The sequence below is a fragment of the Tenrec ecaudatus genome, chromosome 10, assembly GCF_050624435.1.
Source record: "Tenrec ecaudatus isolate mTenEca1 chromosome 10, mTenEca1.hap1, whole genome shotgun sequence".
Lineage (NCBI taxonomy): Eukaryota > Metazoa > Chordata > Mammalia > Afrosoricida > Tenrecidae > Tenrec > Tenrec ecaudatus.
This window is the reverse complement of record NC_134539.1, coordinates 110,711,156-110,732,999: the sequence shown is the minus strand read 5'-3', so window position 1 is coordinate 110,732,999 and position 21,844 is coordinate 110,711,156. Positions and strand designations below refer to the sequence as shown.

The following is a 21,844-nucleotide window of genomic DNA, read 5'->3' as shown; positions in this document are numbered from 1 at the left end:
TGTTGTACGACAGAAGAATTCCATTCAAAGAAGAAGCAGGACACCAGTCTCAGGGACTTACTGGGAAAATATTGAAAGCGATAAAATTAAACATCTTACGTGGCACATATGTTGATGTAGAGAGAGAAGCAGAGTTGTGTAGGAATTCATGTTTTCGTTTCCGCTCCTTTCTGCAAGGAACACTGGTGGTCTGGTGAATTACACGTGGGACTGCCAAGCTCAAAGTCAACGTTTTCAAAGCACCAGCTGCTCCGTGGAGGACAGACGAGGCTTTCTACTCCCATGCAGACGTACAGAACCCACAGGGGCAGTGCCCCTCCGCACTAGAGGGCCCTTGAGTTGGCATCGGTTCTATGGCAGTGAGCTTGACCTTGGACTCTTTCTGTAGGAGCCCTCGTGGTGCTACAGCCTGGACCACTGCTCTGCAAGGCACAGTTGAGGCTATCTGCTCTCAGGCGGGCTCATGGCCTTTGACCTCTCAGATGGGGTCGTGCTCGGTCAGGGTTGACTCAATGGCGGTGAGAGGTCCTTTCTGTATCAGATTCATCTGGTTCCCCAAGATAATAAAACAACAGATATAATAGTAACAGGTATAATTCATAGTCATCTGAGGATAAGGCAAAACGCGTTACTGTCCGAACCACTGTAATTGTTTTTACGGAAAGTGCCTCTAATCCTTAGGTGGCTGCAGACAAGTTCTCTGAGGAATAGGCTTATTTGAGCGCCTTCAAGAAAGGGATTCTTTTTGTGCTTGGGGGAAAAATGATTACGAGGTCTGGGCTAATAAAAAAAATGTTTTTTGAGCAAAACTCAAGTAGACACTGTCCCAAATTAGTGAAGCGTTGCAACAAGCTTGTGGGGATGTTGCTGCGCTACAGAAAGCAGAGCTTAGATGGACCCAGTGTTTTTTAATCCAACATGGGTTTATTAGATTGGCTTCCCACTCATCTCGACTCAGGGTTTGTCAGTGCTGTTTCTGTCTGAAGGAGCATCCTTCTGTGAGCCTTGCTTTCCCTCCTGGAGGCTGACAGAGGACAGTAGAGGAGCCAACACACAAAACTACTGTTTGTGCCTGGCTGAAGACCACGGTGATTTTATAGTCGCCTGGGCATTGGGCATCCATGAAGTAGGAATTGGGGCTCTGCACCAGGTGCTTCTTCTTGTCTTTTCTCTTCTCCTCTTCGGGAGAGGGGTGAAGGAGATCCTTTGTGAGAGGCATCAGTGCCGGGAAGCGGATCCAGAGTTTTAAGGAAGATCAGGAGGACCTAACAGACGAATCCAAGGAAGAGAGGTCAGTGCAGAAGGCATGGTGACTGTTTGGGGGAATTCCCAAGGGGTAATTTTCATACATTTTCTCAGAAGGTGCAGGACCATTATGAAGGCTTATTACTAGGACATTTCAAGAAAACAAAACTAGAAATTTGCACCAAGGAATGGCTTTAGGGTTTGTTTGTTTTTTTTTCATCCCAATAACATCCCTGCTCATTCCTCAAGGCCAGCCAGGGCGCTCCTACAAGAATCGTGCTGGGAAACTTTCCTCCCTCTGCCTGCCAGCCCTGATCTTGCCCTTTCCAACTTGTTTTTGTTCCCAGACTCAAGGAACATCTCAAAGAAACGATGCGAATATCTCGCAGGTGCCAGACGGCCATTGTGCCCGTTGTGAATGGAAGGGTGCAGAGTGATGGAGACATGGTCTTCAGAAGGGGGGGAGGTGAGGTTGAGAGTGAATCATTTCATTGCTAGGACTTTGTAGCAATCCTTCTGCACTGATCCTTGGAGGATCCATCTTCGAAAGGCCGTTCAGTATACTTCCTGGATGCTTAAAAGTGGATGGCCTTCTGGATTCAGTAACAAGTCCCACGGCAGGCAATGCCTCACTGTTCAGTTCTGATGGTTTTACTTGACCACAGAACCACGACCGGTGGATTGGTTGATAACACTATTTCCCAAGGAGTTTGCTTCCTGTGGGATACAAACCCAGGGTCAAATCAAGTTGGAGACATGAACAGGGAAACGGTGCGAAAGTACGTTCATCTGGGGGCTTCTTGGATCAGCTTTTGTGCATGACAAACAACCAGAGACTGATAGTGGGAGACAGCCGGGAGCATTTCTTTTTCGGGCTCCCAGGGCCAGCTCTGCTCTGGGGTGTGGGTTGAGTTTTGAGATGGGCTGCGTGGAAGCCGCTTACACAGGTTACCTAGAACACAGTCCTCTCCCGGCAGCCAGCAGTCAAATTCCCAGAGGCATAATGCCTCTCAACGTGGACACGAGGGCCCGGCGCCCTGTCACTACCAGCCATCTTCCGTGGGCCAAAGCAAAAGGCGTGGCCAAGAAATGGACTGGAAACCCTCCTCCTAGGGAGGCGGGAGGAAGGAGGGGCTGTGAGTTGTGCAGTAACCTGCCATCGGTTGGCTATCGGAATGGGCATCGAACATCTTCGAAAGGGGAGATCTGGCATGTAGCATTTTCCCAACCTGCTGGACCAGAGGCCGGCGAGAATTCCATAGAAACTCCTTGCCTTTTGGACTGCACTGTAGACGGGCAGCGCAGAAGGTCCCTGTGCGTGCTGGAGAGCTCCAGCAGGGTGGGCTTCCCCACGGGGCTCATTGTGCAGAAGGCTCAACGAACACAAATGGGACATTGGCATCACCCGGGCTTGTAGGAACTGCAAGACGAAGATGATTTTCGCCTTAAGAAGCTAACCATAAAAAGTGTGGAAATCAGATCCAAATTAAGAGAACAGACGTAATAAAGAGCAGAAACAGGAAATGGAAAACAGGCAAATAAGAAAAATTAAAACCCGAATCTAGTTCTTCGCAAAGAATTTAAAATGTGATCAGCATAGCTAGATTCCCGAGCAAATAGCAAACACAAGCGGCCAGGGCTGGCGATGAGCTAGCGCTCCGGCATCAGATCACAAGCAGGGACTATCTAGAACTCACTGCCCCAAGGCGAGTCCGTGACAGCTCGCAGCCGCTGTACAGGACAGAGTAGCACCGCCTCTGTGGGGTGCTCTTCTCAGAGAGAGACTAGAGATGCTAAATTTGGCAAGTTAGATCCAAAGTCCCTTTAAGACCTCATCTTACCACGGTGGCAAAAAAGCAGACGGACTAAGGAAGACCGAAGATGCATCGTGCATGTGAATGCAGGTGCCGGGGAAGAGTGTTCTACGTACCACCGGCTGCTAAAAGAACAAGCCGCGCTGTGTTGGAAGAAGTACAGCCGGAATGCTCCTGAGAAGCTTGGTATCAGGAGAGACCAGTCCCTGGAAAAGGCTCAGCTGGTTCAAGTGGAGGGACAGTGAAAAAGGGGAAGGCCCTCGACCAGATGGACGGACGCCGTGGCTGCAACACTGGCCTCAAACACGAGAGCGACTGTGAGGAGGGCGGAGGACCCGATCGTGTCTTGTTCCCGGTGATCTGAACTTCTGACCTTGTGGGGGGCAGCTCAAGGCATAGCCCATTATGCCACAAGGACATCCTTCGCCTCCAGTTCTTTGGACTTGAACCCACGGGCTTGTCTGCCATTGAGAGTTGTCAGTGGCCTGCCCTCTTGGATTCATTTCCCTTTGCAGCCACCAGCCTGTAGTTTGTCTGCTCGCTTTGGGTTCATCGGGCCCCTGCGGTTACACGAGTCTTGGCCCATCATGTGACCTACAGCCTGTCCCCACGTGGACAGCTGCTGGAGCCGCTTGGTTGGCATAAACTTCTCTCTTTATTTGAATATACACAGATGTCCCTGCATTTACTTCTGCAGAGACCCCAACCTGAGGCACGCTATTGTTGCTGTTGGTTTATCTCGACCCCGTGTGGAACAGGGCCTAACACTGCCCAGCCGGCACCCTCCTCCCAAGTGCGGTTAGGTCGGAGTGCCTGCTGCAGCCGTGGTGCAATCGCCATTTCCAATTGGACTTCCTCAGCTCTCCCATTTGTCCCTCGTGACACCCGCTTAGATCTCGTCTTTCTTGTCTGTTGGATGCCGCTTCGCTCTTCATGAGGGATGTTCTGGTTGTCCTCCAACTCCTCGGGCCTGCTGGCACTAGGTCCCCCTGCGAAGGTCTCACATTCAGGTGGGCCAGACTCAAGGGCGGCTTCGGGCTCTCGTGGACTTCTACCATGTTTCCTTCGGCTTCAACCTGAACTTACACACTCTGTCCTACAGGGTCACTATCAGTTGGCATCAACTTGATGGCAGTGAGTGTGTGTGTGTGTGTGTTGTGGCACACATGACGTCGTCACGACCTGGAATCAATTCTTGGGCAACTGGTTCATAATGTATGTAAATTTTGCCTTTAAAAAGGCAACTATAAAAAATAATAGCAAGTGAATGGAGGGTCAGAGGGTGGTGGAGATACAGATAAAATAAGAATGGCTGAATGTTGAAAATTCTAGGAAGTGGATGGGGGTACCTGGGGTTTCGTTGGGTTATGATGTTTTCCTGGTATATATTTAAAATTTTCAATACTGGAAAATTTCCATAACAAATGTACCTTACATAATGTTTCTATCCCATAACTGATAAGTACCCTTTTAAAAAAATGTCACAAGAAGATACAATAAAAATGACTGCTCTTCCCTCCAGAGATAAAAGCCTGATACCCTATCAGAGAGCTGGAAATGCTGGGGGCAGCGACTGGAGGTGCGTTGCTTTCAGGCGTGGCTTTGGGAACACCGTTCTCAGCCTCCCAGTCCCGTAGGCGTTTTCCAGTCAGTTCATGGGAACATGAGGGTGTTGGTTTGTGGGCGAGAGGTTTCTGCTCTTTTTCTTTCCCGACTTTTTGAAAATGAGAATCTGGGGTTCTTGGGTGTGGCAGACCAATTGCTAGTAATTGCAAATTACATCGGTCCTCCCAAAGCTGAGGTGTTTGTGTAGGTAATTAAACTGACAAGCACAATACCAGGATGTTTGACGTGCCAGCAAGCCAGCTCATCAACCAGTTCTTACACAAAGCCAGGCAGCACAAAAAAAGTGAGTTTAAAGGAGTTCTTGCACTCATCCCTCCTCCCCACCCCCACCCCCACCCCCCCACCCCTTGCATCTGCTGTTCCCACTTCTTTTCAAAAGAAGGGGCCCTGGTGTTCCAGTGGTCAGGCCCTTAAAGTCCATCTCAGGGGACTCTAAGGGAAGAGGGGGACATGGTCAACCCCACCCCCCACTCCCGGGCTTTCAGTGGCGGATTGTGGGAAGTGGATCCCAGACTTGCCTTCCTACTCTGTCTTTGTTTGGAAACTCCTCTGAAACCGGTTCAGCATCGCAGCAAACCGCACTCTCCCCCAGACGCTGGTGCATTGGCGGGGAATCCTCTCAGTCTCCTGGCCTCGGGAAACCAATGACATGTTTGCATATGAATAAATCACGAGCCCATCAAAGGGAATCGCTGGCAAGCATTATCAGGGATGCCAACACCATCCTGGAGGCTGGGAAAAGAAGTCCATGCCAAACGTTTTCCAAGAAAACCTTTAAAAGACAGTATCTGTGTTATTACCCCCCACAACCCCCCTTTTCTTTTACAGTATTTTGTAGCTACCAGAGGAGAAGACAGGGAGGATGGGACTTAGTTGATCAGGGGTAGCTCTCTCTCAATGGTGGGGCGACACTAGTGCAGAATTTTTTGTTGTTGCCGTTGCTTGAATGTACTTTCCAATTTTTCCGTCATGCTATCGCATTTCTTATGTGCTGTGAAAAGTCACACTTACGTGTGGACACACAGGCTCCCACAGCTCTCTGGCGAGCTGGTTTGGATGCCCCCTGGGGCGGCAGTGTCTCTCTGGGGCCTCAAGTACTTGGTTCTTCCGAATCCATCGCCCGTGGGCAAGCCTGCCCCCTGCAGACCTTGTGGAATGCACGGGTCCCTCGTAGGGACCGAGGAGAATGACCCCGTGGGTCTCTGCCACTTGTGACTCCAAAGGCCTCGTGGGACAGAGGAGAAGCACTCCTGTGGGTTCCAGGGCTGTAAATCTTTTTCAAAAATGATTTTAATGATTTTTTTTATTGCTCATGAATTGGGTCACGGGAGAGTTTATATTTCAGACCATTCACTCGGCTTACAGCAGTTCAAACCATCATCCGTCCCGACTCCCCTATTCTACCCAACCTGAGCCCTAGGATTTCTCTCCTCCCTCTTATGGACCTGCCCAGCCACCCCCACCCCCTTCCACCTACCTCAACACCTATCAACCTTCCAGCCCAATGCTGCATCTGCCCCCCTGATCCCGGCTTCCCACCCTGGGAAGTCTCCCAAGTCTGGCCACTTTGTGTGCCTTTGTCTTGGTTTTTCTTTGTGTTGTCATGGTCTCATGTAATGCTTGTCCTTCATGGTCGACCAACTTCACTCAGCATAACGAGCCCCAAGTCTGTCCATGTCATGAGGTGTCTCATGGTTTCATCATTGCTTCTTAGTGATGCACAGTAGTCCATTGTGTGTCCAGACCAATGCTTCTTTGTCTGTTCTTCTACTGATGGGCCTTTGAGCTGTTTCCAACTTCTTGTTAATGCAGACGGTGCTGCGAGGAGCGTGGGCATGCATGTGTCTGTTCGTGTTACGTCCCCTACTTCGCTAGGGCATGTACCAAGACTGTAAATCTTTCGGGGAGCAGAAAGCCTCATCTTTTCCCTGAGAAGCGGCTGGTGGGTTCCAACTGTCGGCCTTGGGCTTTACCTACTATGCCAGCAGGGCTCCTGGTTTCCCCTCAGAAGTTAGAAATTAACAGAACTCACCACCAATACCTGCGCTGGAATGCAGACTCACCCCTCCAAACAAACAGAACAATCAGAGAATCAGATGGGCAATCTCGGGCCAGATTGCTCCGGAAGAGCCCCTCCCTACAGCCTTGCCCACAAATCACCCTTGACCTGTTGCTCAGAGAGGCAGGCTTGGGCGGACAAGAGCCTTCCGGTCTTCTCTGGGTACTCAAGCCAGTCAAACTCACTGTCACCATCGACCCGGGAGGACAGAGAACTGCCCTGTGGGTGTCCAAGGGTGTAAATCTTTATGGGAGCAGAACGCCTCCTGTTTCTCCCACAGAACAGCGAGTGGGTTTGAACTGCTGACCTTGTGGTTAGCAGGCCAGCATGTAAGCCACCAGAGCTCCTTCCTTGGGCATTGGTTAGTATTCAATACAAACGCTCCACCTCCCTTCTGCTGTTTCGTGAACTGGCTAATTCGTGACAGGCTGCTTGCAGCATCCCTGTTGCGCGAACACTGTAACTGGATAAACTAAAGGTCTGCGGGCCAGCCTACCTGTTCTATTGGCCAAGACTAAGAACTGTGACTTGGCCGTGGATTTTTTCACTATTTGCAACCTAGTAAGTGAGTGTGCCGTTTCATGGGGATTGAAGACGTGAGGTTCAGGGGCAAAGACAGAGGCTGGCTTATTAACCACAGTCATCACTGTAGCCAGAGAATCCAGACGGGGCGATGCAAAGAGGGCCGGGGGACACCGGAAAACACAAGGTCTCTGTTGGGGTGGTGAGGTGGTAGTGGTTCTCGACCTAGTGCCTGGCAGAATGAAAGACTGCTGGGCCCGTGGTTTGTGCCCCAGGAGAGGGGAAGTGGACTCCCTTCCATTACCCTGGAAGCAAACCTGGGAGGGTCCCTCCTGTCACTCTGCTAGGAGTCAGAACCCGCTTCATGGCAGGGAGTTCGGTGTTCTGGTTAGCGACCGGTGGATGGGTGGAGCCCCGCTCCAGCTCTGCAGGCTGAAACTGGGCTCTCTGCTTCTGTTAAGATGAGAGCCAGGGAGCCGCGGGGGGCAGCTCTGCACTGTAACACAGCGCCCGTCACCATGAGCTGAAGCCGACTGCATGGCACCTGGCAACACTAAGGAGCGAGTCTGCCCCCTGCCCTCTCCCGCAAGCCGTGCAAAGTCTTCTCCTGCTCTTCAGGCCCCAGTGGCTGCCTTGGCAAGGAAGCTCAGTGCTGAGTGCTCGTGGTGCCTGGACAACAAGGCTGGGTTTCTGGATTTCTGGCTGTCAGATGGGGGCAGGGACACACGGCTCCTCACCGAGGGCAGCAGCCGTGCAACTAACGGTGGCGCAGGCGGCCAGCTGTGTGTGCATGTTATCTACGGCTGAGCCACAAGCTATGCCCAAAGAGAGGGCCTTAAATCAGCCTCGTCATCTCCCAGTGACCGTGGGCAGGCATCTGGGTGCAGGTTAGCCAGGTGCCTCTGACTCAGGGTCTCCCCCAAGGCTGGAGACATCTGAAGGTGCCAGTGGAGGTGGACCTGGTTCCGAGCTCACTCGTGAGGCCTCAGGTCCTTCCTGGCTGCTGCTTGGAGACTTAGGTTCCTGGTGACAGGGGCCTCTCCTCAGGCAGCCCACAGCCCGGCAGCTTGCTTCCCTCTGAGTGGCGTGCCCAGAGCCCAGGGAAGGGACAGTGTGGCCAAATGGAGGCCACAGGCTCTTTCTGTAACCAAATCTAGGAAGTGACATCATTGCCTGAGCCATGGTCTTTAGCAGAAATCAGCCTTCACGTCAGAAGGAATCTTCACGCGGGGGCGGGGGGGGGGTGTTGGGGGTGAGTTCACACAAGGGTGTGAGTCCCCAGGCACAGGGATCTTGGGAGCCACCTACCACACCAACTCACCTGGGTGCCTGGGCTGTGTCTTCCTGCGGTGACCCCCCCCCCACCATGAATGGGAATGAGGCTCAGGCTAGGCTTCCAGGATTTGAACCCCTAATTGTTGTGCTGTGAAGCCCCATGGTGACCAGAAACCCCACGCCTACTTGGCTTGAAAGTCTCTTACAGAGCGTCTGGCTATGTGACTCCCCCTCCGTGGGTGCCACCAAGACCGGATTCAAATCATCAACCCCAGGATTAGTACTGAGCAATGCCAATTGGCTGGCTCATGCCACTCCAAAATGACCCATGGACCCTGGTCTCAGAATACGGTTTAGCATTCATGGATGGGCTCCGGGGTGCTGGCCAAGGGTCGGTTGCTCTGGAGATTAGCAGGCCGTCCACCCAGATGAGTGAGATTGATTTGTAATATATGAGCCACACCCCTGACCCTTGGTCAGGCTTCTTGAAAACGCATCGCTCCTCCTGCGGAGGGAAATTGGCCCAGCGCTTCACCTAAGGACAGCAGCATGTGAGTCTCACAACGGAGAGGCAGGCCTGGGAACCCCATTTTCCGATGAGGGAAACAGAACTCAGAGTGGGCAAGCCACTTGCCCTGAGATCCTACAGCTAGCAGGAGGTGGGCGAGAGGTGGTCAAAGCTCAGAGATCTTGAGCCGCTTTCCCAGAATGGCATCCTCAATGGACTGAATTGGGTCCTCCCCAAATAGGTGCTAGACTCCTGACCCCGCTGTGGATGGAACAGCCTCGCTAGGAACGGGTCGATGGCCATTCCAGCAGAGGGCGTGCCTGAAACGAATCACTTCTGAGATGAAGATATCCCTGTTCCCCACCCCCCACCCCCACCCCGGAGCTGCCAGAGTGCCCTGCCCTGAAGTCCAGCCCCTCCACCTGTTAAGAGCTGCGCACTGTGGTGTCCCTGTCTTAGCAGCACTGGCTAGCGAGGACCACACCGCACGGCTGGAGAGCCACCCGGGCCCCCCACTTGCCAAGGACCAGGGCACTCTGAGTGGGGTGTGCCCGCAGAATCTCCCACACGCGCTCTCCCCCGCTCTTAGTCACTACGTTGGATTCAGAGGGCAGGTGAGATGCCAGCCCAGCTGGTCCTTGGGCAGCCAGCTCCATCTGCCCTTGGGACGTCAGGCAGGTCTTGTGACCTCCTCCTACGGAGTCACACCCAAAGTCCGTGTGCCCTCTGCCTGGACAGACGCGAGGGCAGGGTGGGTCTTTTCTGCTTCAGGATCCCCGCCTGGCCCACTGCTAAGCAGTCTCCGGGGGAGGGGAGGAGTCCCCTCAAAGTCCCTTCAGCCTATTTTATCAGGACACATTGGCAGGAAGGAGAAAATTCTGTAACTGGGTGAGGAGAGGGAAGGCAGAGGGGTCTGCTGACAGGTGGCAGGGTCCAGAGGCCCCCTTCCACTAACTTTCAAATCAACCTCCGTAATGCCTGGCTTTTAAATACCCCCCTGGAAGACAGGAGCCTCACCCCACCCTCCCTCCGTCTGTCCCTCTTGGGAGTCCCCAGTGACCCAAAGGGTGATTGCTCCACCGCAGGTCGGAGGTTTGAGGCCACCCAGAGGCTCTCAGAAAGGCCTTCGGAACAGGCAGCCCAGGAAAACCGCGGGGAACACATTCTGCTCTGGCACTTCTGTGGCCACCAGGAGATGGCATCAACTGGTCACCTGGTGCTGTCCCTCTCGTGCCCAGCACTGGGGGCACGCAGGTGGCACTGTGGGACTGGAGACCATGCTTAACCCTTACCTCCCCAGGCTGCGTCCTTGTGCCTCAGGGGCTGTTTCACACAGAACTAGGCTAGGCTTCTAGGGCCACAGCTCTTGCGTCCAGCTGGGCATCAGGCAATTTATACGCCCATCCCTTCACCCCAACAGCCTGCAGCCAATGCCTTTGGGGGTGTTCTGAGACCCAGCCCCCTCACCTTCCCTTTAACAAATGCATAGCCATCAAGTCTGCCCCGTAGGACAGAGCAGCGTAGCTCCCTAGGGTCCCGAGGCTGACCATTTCACCGGAGCCGACACCCCCCTTTCCTCCTGGCACTGACGGGGGCTTGAATTGGCCACCTGCACCGAGCAGTCGTCTGATTCTTGAGTAGTCGGAATCGGCTGGCTTGCGGTGTGTTTTGAGTGACAGACCCACGTGAGAGGTGGGTTTTGTAAGCGGTGGTACTGCTTTGTGGTACGGCTTTGTACTCGGCTGTTAGCTGCCGTCAGCGGGAACCCCAGGCACAAAGTAGGGTCACACAGTTATGGCCCCATTTCAAACGCCTTTGTTCCTCACCTGGATCTGTGTGTGACGGACGGCCTGTTCGGTATCATAGCGATGCTCAGACTGCCACGGGCAGAGGTGGCTGCAAGAGGCACATTGGCGGGATTTGAACTCCGGTCTCTGGCATGAGAGGCGAGAATTCTACCCCTGAACTACCACTGCCCTCTTTGTGTAAGACTAAGAGTTTCTAATTTCTATAGGCCCCCTCTCTCTCTTTTGGGGTGTGTGTGTGTGTAGAGAACTATGAGAAATCAGGTAACAAAGAGAGATGCCAGTTTATTTAAGGAAAAGGAAATGTTCCCAAGAATGCTGTCCACGACCTTCCGTTGCCGGGGCCTGTGGCTTCCGCCGGCAGTGAAGGGCGCCCGGGAGCGGGAGAGGCGGCGCCCATGGCTCTCCCAACGCTGGCTTCCTGCACATAGAGCTCTGCCTTCCTTGCCTAAGGAATCTCGGTTCTTCTCCCGCATTACTGTATAATCAGGGTGGAAGTACAAGCTTGGGGGGGGGGAGGAGTGGGGGGGGAGTGGGGGTGGTGCCTCATTCAGACAGAACAGGAATCAATTCGGAGTGTGGCGTTTCCAAGTAGTGGTGTGGTCTGCTGGTGGAGCTGCCATCTCTGTCAGAGCGGTAGGGCAGGTCCTCGCCCATCTTCTCCGGGGTGTCCTGGTCGGCGGGGATGCCCTTGAGGGCCAGCGTGCGGTAGCGCTTCCTCCGGTTCTGTTTATAGATGCGGATCCTTTCTTTCTCGGCCTCTGGGTCGGTGAGGACCCCCTCCCAGCGCAGGCTCTCATTGATCTGGTCCGAAAGGGCCTCTTCCACCTTGGCAAAGCTGAGCAGGTCGCCTTCGATGGCTGGGTAGGGGCTCTGCTGGCAGTCCTGTTTCTGCTCTTGCTTCAGGATGTGGTCTTGGGTCGGACTTAAGATGTCATGAGGAGATGAAGAAAGAGACTGGTTCTTCAGGCCTCGGCTCTGCTGTTTATCTGCCGAGCGAGCGGAAGAGCGGTGTTAGTGGTGAGCCTGTGCGCCCACCAGCTGGGTGCTTTTAAGCCACTTTGGGTGGGTGGGTGGGGAGTAACCATTTGGGGAGTCCTCTGGGTAAAGCAAAGGGAGCCCTAGTGATACCATGCGTGAGGTGCTGGCCTGGCTCATCCCCAAGATCAGCAGTTCAAACCACAAGGCCAGCAAGGCTCAAACCATCACCAGTTGCCCCGTGGGAGAAAGATGAGGTCATTTGCTTCCGTAAAGACCCACGGTCATGGAGACCCCCAGGAAGCAGGCTGCTCTGTGCTCTATAGAGTCCCTGTGAGTCAGAACTGACTCAATGGCTGTGGGTTTGGTTTGAGTCTGGAAAAAGGCTCAGTCACTGCCACCAAGTCAATGCCAACGCACAGCGACCCTCTAGGGCCGGGGAGAACTGCTCCCGAGTTCTGAGACGGTAGCTCTTTACAAGAGTAGAAAGCCCTGCCTTTCTCCCGAGCAGCAGCTGGTGGTTTTGAACTGCCGACCTTGCAGTAAGCAACCCCACACGTAACCCTGAGGCCACCATGGCTCCTCTAGATAAAAGACTTTCAATTCCATGTCCCAGATGAGCAAACCAAGGGTCCAGGAGTCTCAGATACTTGCCGGCAATTCCTGGGGGTTTGGGCACAGCCCTGACTCCCAGGGCAATGTTCTTTCCACACTGCCTGCCCCCGACTTGACCTCCCCCCTGTACGTACCCAGCTCCTCCCCAGCCCTCGGAGCCTATGACTCCGCCACCAGTCTAGACACTTTACGATGGAATAAAGGGAGAACAACAGGAACGCATCCTAAGTGTGGTGGAGGAAGGCAGCAGGGCGCTGAGCCAGGAAATACTTCCGTCCTGTGGCTTGTACTGAGAGTTTTAAAAAAGAATTACAAGTTTTTCACCACAAACAGCTCGTCAGAATGTTTTAAAACGCATACAAAATCCTGGAGAAGGGGTTCTTTCATTGACTCCTCCTCCTATTTTCTGCTGTCCCCGCCCCTCCCTGAAAAAAAGAAGAAGAAGAAGAAAAAACGCCTCTGGAAACATCTGGCCCTTTCTGCTCCCTGAAAACGATGTGGCACCCCCTGCTGACAGTCTGGGGAACAGGCCACTGCAATGACAAGAATCAGACCACACCCAACAGCAACCTCAGCGCCATCTAGGCAGGGCCGCTCACAGCGCCCTATAGACAGGGTAGACTGCCCTGTGGCTCCCAAGACTAACTCCATCCTGGAGTAGAAACCCCTGTCTTTTGTCCATTGGGGTGATGGCTGGTTTCGAACCACTGACCTTATGGTCAGAGCCACTAGCTCAAACCAAAAGCCAACACACTTCCTAAATTTGGTTTGGCTGACACACATTGGGGTTCTAACCTAAACTCCAGATCCCTCCCCTATCCCCATCCCCATCCTTTAAAAACATTTCTGGTTCCATCTGAAGAAGTCATTATAATCTCCTCCTTCTTCCCTTCCTCAGGCCCAGGGAAAGCGGCTATTCCCTCCTTCCGCCTCCGTCTTGCCAGGTGCCGCCAGACCCGCACCCACAGCACCAGCGATCTACAGGCTGAGCCCTGGCCCAGCCACGCTGTGGTGCCAGGTCAGCGGGGACCACTTTCCTGGCAGCTCAGGCCCCACAGGTGACCATGGAGACCCCCAGCCCTGCATCCCTCGTCCCTGCTGAGCTCGATCTCCAAAGGTGGGTGCTGGGTGCCTGTGCTCTGGTGTCTGATGGGAGGGAGGGGCTCTGTGGGCTTGTTGCAGGTGCTGACGGGCAGATGGATGTGGAGGTGTCTGCATGTGTACGATTGTGTATGAACAGGCCTTTGTGAGTGTGTGTGTGTGTGTGTGTGTGTGTACTACGGGTGTGGGTGCAGGAGGGGTGTCTGCGCTTTATTTTGATTTGGTGGTGTTACAGGGCGGGGTGTTTGGGAATTTGAAAGTCTGCAACGGGCCTGTGGAGCAAATTCTGACTCCTAGAGAGTGACCCTGTCATAGGACAGCATAGAACTGCCCCCAGGGCTCCCGGGCAGTAAGTCTGTGCGGATGCAGACTGCCTCGGCTTTCTCCTGCAGAGTGGCTGGGGAGTTCAAACTGCCCACCTTTCTGTGAGCAGCCTGATGTGTAACCCATTCTTCAACTGCGAATGGCCATTTAGGTGATTTCAACCCAATGGAACTACAGAAAAAAGGCCAGCAATCTTCTCCATAAAGATCACCGCCACGATACCTTAAGGACCAGGGGTGAGAGTGGTGATACTGGGAGGGTAGAGGGTGAGTGGGTTGGAAAGAGGGAACCGATTACAAGGAGCTACAGTGACTTCCTCCCTGGGGGGTACGGACAACAGAAAAGGGGGTAAAGGGAGATGTCAGGCAGGGCAAGATATGACAAAATAATAATTTATAAATTACCAAGGGTTCATAAGGGAGGGGTGAGCGGGGAGGGAGGGGAAATAAAAGAGGACCTGATGCAAAGGGCTTACGTGGAGAGCAAATGCTTTGAAAATGATGAGGGCAAAGAATGTACAGATGTGCTTTACACAATTGATGTATGTATGGATTGTGATAAGAGTTGTGTGAGTCCCTAGTAAAATGTTAAAAAAAAAAAAAAAAGAGATCACCACCAAGAAAGCACTGTGGCGCAGGGCTATCCTGTAGCACAGGAACGGGCTTAGGGGCAATAGGTCTGGCGCTGGTTTGGGGAGCAGACACTGGTGTGGCCAGAGGCTGCTACTTGCCACCTTGGGGTGTGTGTGTTTGTGTGTGTGTGTGTGTGTGTGTGCGCTTTACCTCGACTGGTCACAGGTTAGGTGCCTGTCACACAGGAGGGTGGCAGGAGCGGGTGGCTGTGTGGAAGTGCCTGCGCGCCTGCTCAGTGGCCCTGTCCGCTTTGGGACCAGAGTGGGGATGAAGGCCTCCCTGCAGGGAGACTGGAGATTTCTGGGGGGGAAGGTGTGGATGTCTAGGGTTGAGAATCCCCTGGTGGGGTTAGGGAATGGAGAGGGTCGCTGCAGGGGGCTGGGAGCCCTCTCTGTGGGATGAGGGTGGAGGAAGGGTCTTTGTGGGGAGCTTCTCTGCGTGGGGCTAAGGGTCTTGGTAGATGCTGAGCATTCTCAGGGCAGGAATTGGAGCGTCCAGGCGGGTTGAAGGAAGGGTCTTTGTGAGAGGGCTCCCCGGAGAACGTGGGGCCATTGGTGAGGGCGGGGTAGGGTAGAGGATTCGGCCGTCTCAGTGTCTGGGTGGCAGAGGGCACGCGATGGGTGGGTCACTTGCTCCTTGGGCCTCTGTGCGGGGAGGAGTGGGGTGCTGGGGAGCTGGGATTGGCGAGCTTCTGTTTCCGGCTGGAGGCGTTCTCTTGGTAGACGGAGGGTCTGAAGCTGAAGCTGCCCCTCTTACCGTCCCCCTTGCCCGACCCTTTCGTCTTCTTCTTCTTCTTTTTCTTCTTCGCCTTCCGCTTGGCCAGCTCTGCGGCGCCGCCCGCGATGGGGGGCAGCCTGGACCCCGGCGGAGCGCCGGCAGCGCCGCCCTCGCGCTCCTCCTCGTCGTCCTCGTCGTCCTCGCCTTCCTCGTAGCCCGCCGCCCCCGCCCCGCCGCGGCCGTCCATCCGCTCTCGGGGCCCGGACCAGGGCCGCGGGCAGCCGGAGACCTGCAGCCCCAGAGCCCGCCGCTCCGGGCGCCCTCGGCCGGACCCACGCGTTCCCATAGCGACCGCCTTCCTCCGCGCATGCGCAGCGGCGCCGCTGCCGCCCCGCCGAGTGCGCGTGCGCGTCCGGCCCGTTCGGCGGCGTCCGCGCTGGGAAGGGGAAGGGTGGTCCAGGTGAGGTTCTAAATCCTTCAGCCCGCGGATGCTCATTTCTTCCATTCCCTTGCTAAAGGCCATTTCTTCTTTCTTTCATAATGAGACCCCAAACGACCCAGCCTCACTGCCAGCAGGTGCATTCCGATCTGACCTGAGCAGTCTCCTCTGTCTCACGTTGAGGGATTGGTGGGTTTGAACCACCGGCCTTGTGGTTAGCAGTCCAGCACTCACCCGGCAGCACCACCAGGGTCTTATTTAATCATTAACTCACTGTCACCAGGTGAATGCTGACTCACTGGGACCTGCTGGGGGGTAGGGGGCGGAGAACTGCCTGGTCTCCCAGACTGGGACTGGTTTCAAGAGGAGAAAGCCCTTTCTCCTGGGAGCAGCTGGTAGTTTCAAACTGCTGACCTTGTGGTTAGCAGCCCAAGCCATCACCACTATGGCACCAGGGTTCCTCTTTAACCATGACCCATTCTAAATGTATTTATTACAGAATTTTGTTAAATGGACAAAAGCCTATCTACAGCCATGCAGATGGCATTAGACTGGCACCGTTTGCTATTGGTATACAAAAAGTGGCTGTGAGTCCCAGCCTGTTCGGGGGTGGTTAACAACATCAACAACAAATATGTATCCCCCTGGTTCCAGGTTCTCACATCTACCCTGGGGTGGATCACTGGCCAATCAAGCTCAGCATGTCTCAAACCACTCAGAACGCACATCTCTGCCCAGTCCTAAATTTATGTGTCCGCCATTGTTCACCATCTCAGTGAGCAAAGCCACAGGACAGGCCTGAAGCCTGGTGATCTTTCATCACCCCACACCCCTGCGCTCACTTAGCCTTGGCCACATCACCATCTTCTCTCACTTAGTCTCTTGGAAGAAGCCCCTTCTGTCTTAGGCCGGGTTATCTAGTGAAGCAAAGCCAGTGAGAGAGAGAGAAGGAAAGATGATAGATGATAGATAGGTGATGATAGATAGATAGAAAGATAGATAGATAGATAGATAGATAGATAGATAGATAGATTGATTGATATAAGTAAAACGCAAACACACTGCCATCAAGTTGTTTCCAGCTCACAGGGAACCTACAGGACAGGGTGGAACTGCCCCTGAGGATTTCTGAAACTGTGCTTCTTTATGGGAATAGAAAGCCTCATCTTTCCTCCATAAAGCAAATGATGGTTTCAAACTGCTCACCTGACAGTTAGCAGCCCAGTGAGTAACCACTATGCCAGCAGGGCTCCTAGAGATAAATTGGTGTTACTCTCCAGGAAATGGCTTGCACAGTTGTAGAAACTGGCCAGTTTCAAGTCTTTGGGTCAAGTGTCAGGTTGGAGGGTTCTCCTGACTCAGGTAGCTGCAGGGGCTGGAGAACGTACAATCCACAGGCCAGAGAGTACATTGAGTTCAAAATTGCAGGTAAGATGACAGACTGTCCACGAACGCCTCGGAGTGGTAGGCTGTATGACAGGCTGCTGACTCAAATCCACAGAAGCAGAAGATAATCCACATTCAGAATCCACGTCCAGCAAAAAGCAAGAAAGCCTTACCACATAGATTGGAAGCAGGTCATAGCCCCGAGGACGCTCTCTTCAATTTTTTGGCTGCTTACAGCGTTCTCCCCATGAAAGGGATGACATTATATGAGATCTCATTATGGGGGGTGGCATCTTAACTGCTTAGCCCCTGAGCATCCTGACCCAGCCAAGTTGACACACCATTTTAATCACACATTTGAACCGGACTCTCTGCTTCCAGCCCCTCCTCACCAGTCTTTTATCCATACAATTGCTAGAAGGAACCTTTAAAGAAAACTTGGCTCATTTCACTCTTCCTTGAACCCTTCAGCAGTTCCCCATCTCAACTCCGATCAGAACGAGCATCAGTCTCCTGCTTTTCTCTTCAGGCTTCTCGGGGTTGCATTTTCAAAAGAAGGTCAAAGCCATCCCCCCCCCCCCCATCCTTTTCTAGACGCCTGCTGCTCTTATATCAAGAGACAATAGAAGGCGGTTGGGCTTGTGGCAGAAGGGAGGCAAAGTAACTTCCACCTTGTTAGCCGGAGACGCAGTGAGAAACGGGAGCGCCCTGAGGAGCCCGGACTAAACCTCATGGAAAGACACCAAGTCTTTGTGAGGGGAGAGAGAATCAAATGACTGTAATTGCCGAAGGGACTAAGCTTTGCGGTGAAGGACCCCGAGTGGCACTGTAGGTTAGGGGTGAGGCTGCTAACTGCAAGGTCAGTGCTTCAAACCCACCACCTCGGGAGAAGGATGAGGCTGTCTGTTCCCCCAAAGATGCCCAGTCTTGGAAACGTTATAGGTCATTATGGGCCAGAACTGGCCTCGTGGTAGTTGGATTGTGTGTGTGTGTGTAGTGGGTGGGTGTGTTGGCAGGTTATGCAGTAACAGCTAATTGAAACATGCCTTCGATGTTAGCCTTCATGTTGCTGCTTAGTCCTCTTTCACGTTGTTAGGTGACCCCGAGTCAGTCCCCAGCGGTGTGTGCAGAGAGCTGCTCTGGAGAATTTGACCCCTGTGCTCTCGTGGAAGCAGATCACCACGTCTGTCTGCCCACTTGCTTCTGGTGGGTACGAAGCTCTAACCTTTGGGCTAGGAGCCTGACCATATGGCCACAGTATGTAGGACAAAGTCTTGCCATCCTTACCTCTAAGGAGCACTTTGGCCTCGCTGCTGCCAATACCGATCAGTTAGACCTTTTAGCTGTCTGGTCCTTCCAGTAGCCTTCTCCAGCCCCACAATTCACATGCATTGGTTCTTCTACAGTCTTCCACATGCATAGGATGCAATGGAGAATACCATGGTTTGGGTCGGGCGCACCTTAGTCCTCAAAGAAATGCCCTTGCTTTTGGCTCTCTAACACTCTTGCACATTCCGTTATAATATTTGGCTTTGCCTTCTTGAGCTGCCCCTTGCAGTTTTCTATTCAGCTCCTTGACTGCATCCTCTCTTCCTTTTGTTTTAGCCACTTTATGAGTAAGAGCAAGTTTCAGAGTGTCTTCTGACATCCACTCTGAGCTTTTCTTTCTTTCCTGTCTTTTAAATGGCCTTTTGCTTTCTTCATGAAGGACGGTCCTGATGTCCTCCCGCAGCTCCTCGGGTCTTCTCTCATTAGTGTTCAGTGCGTCAAATCCGTTCTCGAGTTCTCAACATTCAGGTGGGATATGCTCAAGGTCGTATTTGGCTCCCATGGACTGGTTTTCATTTTCTTCAGCGTTACCCTGAACTTGCATATGAGCAATTGATGGCCTGTTCCACAGTCGGCCCCTGGCCCCATTTTAGCTGATGACATTGAGCTTCTCCATCGTGCCTTCCTACAGATATAGTCAATTTAATTTCTGTGGATTCCATTTGGGGCACTCCTTGTGTATAGTTGCTTTTGTGTTGTTGAAAAAGGAAAAAAAATCAAAAAAGAAGAAAGAAAAAAGGTATTTGCTATGAACAAGTCATTGTTTTTGCAAAATTCTGTCATGTGATCTCCACCTTCATTTCTGTCACCAAGTCCTATTTTCCAACTACTGTTCCTTCATCTTTGCTTCCAACTTTTGCATTCCAATCGCCAATAATTATCAATGCATCTTGATTACCTGTTTGATCAGTTTCAGACGGAAGCCGTTGGTGGAATTCTTCAATTTCTTCATCACTTGCTTTTGTGGTTGGTGCATTGTGCTGAGGTCACCTCAAATCAACAGACCCTCCTACAAGAGTAGTAAATGACCCTTATTGGCCGTGCAAGTCAGGATGGGGAGATGGGCATACAGATCTCAGAGAAGGTGATTACATTTCTTTTGATGGGTAAACAGGAGGAACAACCTCCCATTGAGAAAATAATGCTTAGCAATATGTACACAGGATCCAAGGAGAGAGTATGCCTGGCACTTTGTTCCTAATTGGACACCTTTGACCTAGTGGCTGTCCTGCCCTTGACGACCCAGGCTGTGTGTTATCGACTACTGGAAACTAGAGTGTTCTTTCAGGGCACACCTCCTCCACGGGCCACCCCAGAAGGACTTGATGTGGAAACCCCACCAAGTGAACTGGGCTTTACCCTGAACTCACTCATCGCTCTTTGTGGTAGTTACATAATTTTATGTCAACGTGATACATAAGTGTAAGGGTGGGATCTAGCCTATCAGTCAGCCTGATGATGCCTCCTACGGGCATGACCCATGAGGATTCTGGGAACTTCCTCTCTCTCTGCTTCACCTTCCTGTTGAGAAGCCACTTGGAGACCCGAGCAAGATGCTTCCACTGGCATTGGATCCACAAACTTTGCACCCACCAGCCTGTGATCTTTCTTCATTTTGCATCATTGCATGTGACTGCGTGAGTCTGCAGAGGGGTTGATAGACTAGTATTGGACTTATGAGCTAATAGTGGACTTATGGACGTCATCTTGACTGGGCTGGGAAGCTTTCTCAATATACAGTTGTTCTTGGGTATAAAACTTTCTCTTACACATAAATGAGTATCTCTGGATTTGTTTCAACTCAGATTAATACACCTTGATCTTAAGGCTGAAACTCCCTAGTGTTTCGGAATCAGATAACTGCTATCCCAAGGTTTTAGAATTGGAGATGGTTGGTCTTTGGGATACATCTCTTGACTTGAGGATGCCCAAAGAATGGTGGCCCAGGACTATCATATACTTGTTATTTTAATGTGCTCTTTTTGTTATTATGCCATGTATTAATCTTGTAGGCTTAGTTCTGTCATTGTGAATGAATGTTTTTGGAAAATTTGCTCTATCACCAACCCCATTGTTTATGTAAATTGTGTCTAGTTACTTAAAAGTTTAATCTGTCCAAGTCAACCTCTCAAGTAGTACGGTTCATTTGCCAGCCTACACTTGTGTAATGTCCTTTTCTCTATGGGGTTTTAAATTTTGCACCGTCGGCTAAATTAGTGACACCATTAATAAAATGACCTTAAGCCCCAGGAGGAGGATTGATAAAATGATATTAAATAAGATAAAATGATAATGTCCCCCAATATAAAACGATAGTGCCTCCAAAGGGAGCCAGAGTCATAAATAAACCATTGAAAAATGAATGAATTTGGGGACTCACATTTAAATCTAGCGCCAATCTGAGAACAATTAGTTCTTACGACAAGGTCCTTCTTGAAGCTCACCCTCATGAAGAGGTCACTGCAGACATGAGTGCGGTGAAGAAACTAGAGGGCGCCTGACGACTAGAAGAAATAGCGTCTGATGTCTTGCAGGCTGCTCTCAAACAAGCAGCCAGCTGAGTGAAGTGTCAACTGGACCCACGTGTGTGAGTCAAGGATTGTGAATAATAAAATCCAATCCTGAGGGAGGGAATGGTACCGGAGTTTAAATTGTGAACACCGGTTTGTGGAAGGCTTTGGATGAAAGTGGGATCCCCAAAGCTGTTTACAGGGTGTGCACATGGATTAGCCTCTCTCACGAAAGACCAAGGACGTGAAGAGACCTGCTATCACTCAGAATGCAGTGGGGTTTTTTTGGGGGGTGGGGGGGAGGAAGGTTGCTTTGTTTTTCTGTGTTTGGATTTTCTATGTTTTTCTGTATATGAATCTAGGATGGGTGGAGCCAAAGAGACAGTGATTGTATTGATGGTTGGGGGGAGGTGGAGAAGTACATGTGCTAAAGATGTGGAGATTGTACAACTCTTTAATATGATTGAGCTATTGAATTATATGATATATAATATATATTATATGTATATTATATGCCGGTAAATATATTATATGCCAATAAAACCAATTTTTAAAAGTTTACAGCCTTGGGAAGCCTATGGGGTAGTTCTTCGCTGATCAATAAGGTTCTACTCTGATCTGTAAGTCAAAATCTACTCGACAGCCATGGGTTTTTTGCTAAGGATTCCTTAGCATTCTGGTGGGTGTGAAATTGTATTTCCTGGTGGTTTTAAGTTCTATTTCCACGCTGACTACTGATGTTGAGCACTTTTTAATATGCTGTTGATCTCCATAGTTCATTCTGTCCTGAAGTCTTTTTGCCCATTTTGTAATTGGGTTGTTAATAGTTTTGCTGCTGCTTTGTAAGAATGCGCTGGCATATTTGGGATACAGTGTTCTTGGGGGGCTGTGTTTGTTGCAGGTGCATCGGTCTTTATTCCTTGTCTTCCCGGTGGTGTTTTTTCTTGAGTGGAAAACGT

The 21,844-nt window shown here is 51.8% G+C and overlaps 2 protein-coding genes across 4 annotated transcripts in view; one reads left to right on the top strand and one right to left on the bottom strand.

Moving 5' to 3' along the window:
* Positions 1–11,119: 11,119 nt before the first annotated feature.
* On the bottom strand, positions 11,120–15,576 carry LIAT1 (ligand of ATE1). The gene is made up of 2 exons (XM_075561242.1): positions 15,261–15,576; positions 11,120–11,843 (listed from the first exon to the last, which is right to left on the bottom strand). Exons 1-2 carry the CDS (start codon positions 15,565–15,567, stop codon positions 11,401–11,403), a joined length of 750 nt encoding a protein of 249 aa, XP_075417357.1. The 5' UTR covers positions 15,568–15,576; the 3' UTR covers positions 11,120–11,400.
* RPH3AL (rabphilin 3A like (without C2 domains)) overlaps positions 12,952–21,844 on the top strand; it is a 187,813-nt gene continuing 178,920 nt past the window's right edge. The window contains exon 1 of one of the 3 annotated variants that reach the window (XM_075561239.1): positions 12,952–13,564. The gene's annotated coding sequence lies outside the window, so the exon portion shown is untranslated. Of the gene's footprint in view, positions 13,565–13,870; positions 14,109–18,149; positions 18,253–21,844 lie in introns of those variants that run through there. The other 2 variants (XM_075561241.1, XM_075561240.1) reach the window with 2 other exon arrangements.

Bases quoted from the DNA above. Each gene is read 5' to 3' on its own strand.
- LIAT1 (XM_075561242.1), bottom strand. From the start codon at position 15,567: ATGGGAACGCGTGGGTCCGGCCGAGGGCGCCCGGAGCGGCGGGCTCTG. The intron at 11,844-15,260 runs GTAAGAGGGGCA...CTCGCTCGGCAG, and splicing joins AGGGTCGGGCAAGGGGGACG to ATAAACAGCAGAGCCGAGGC.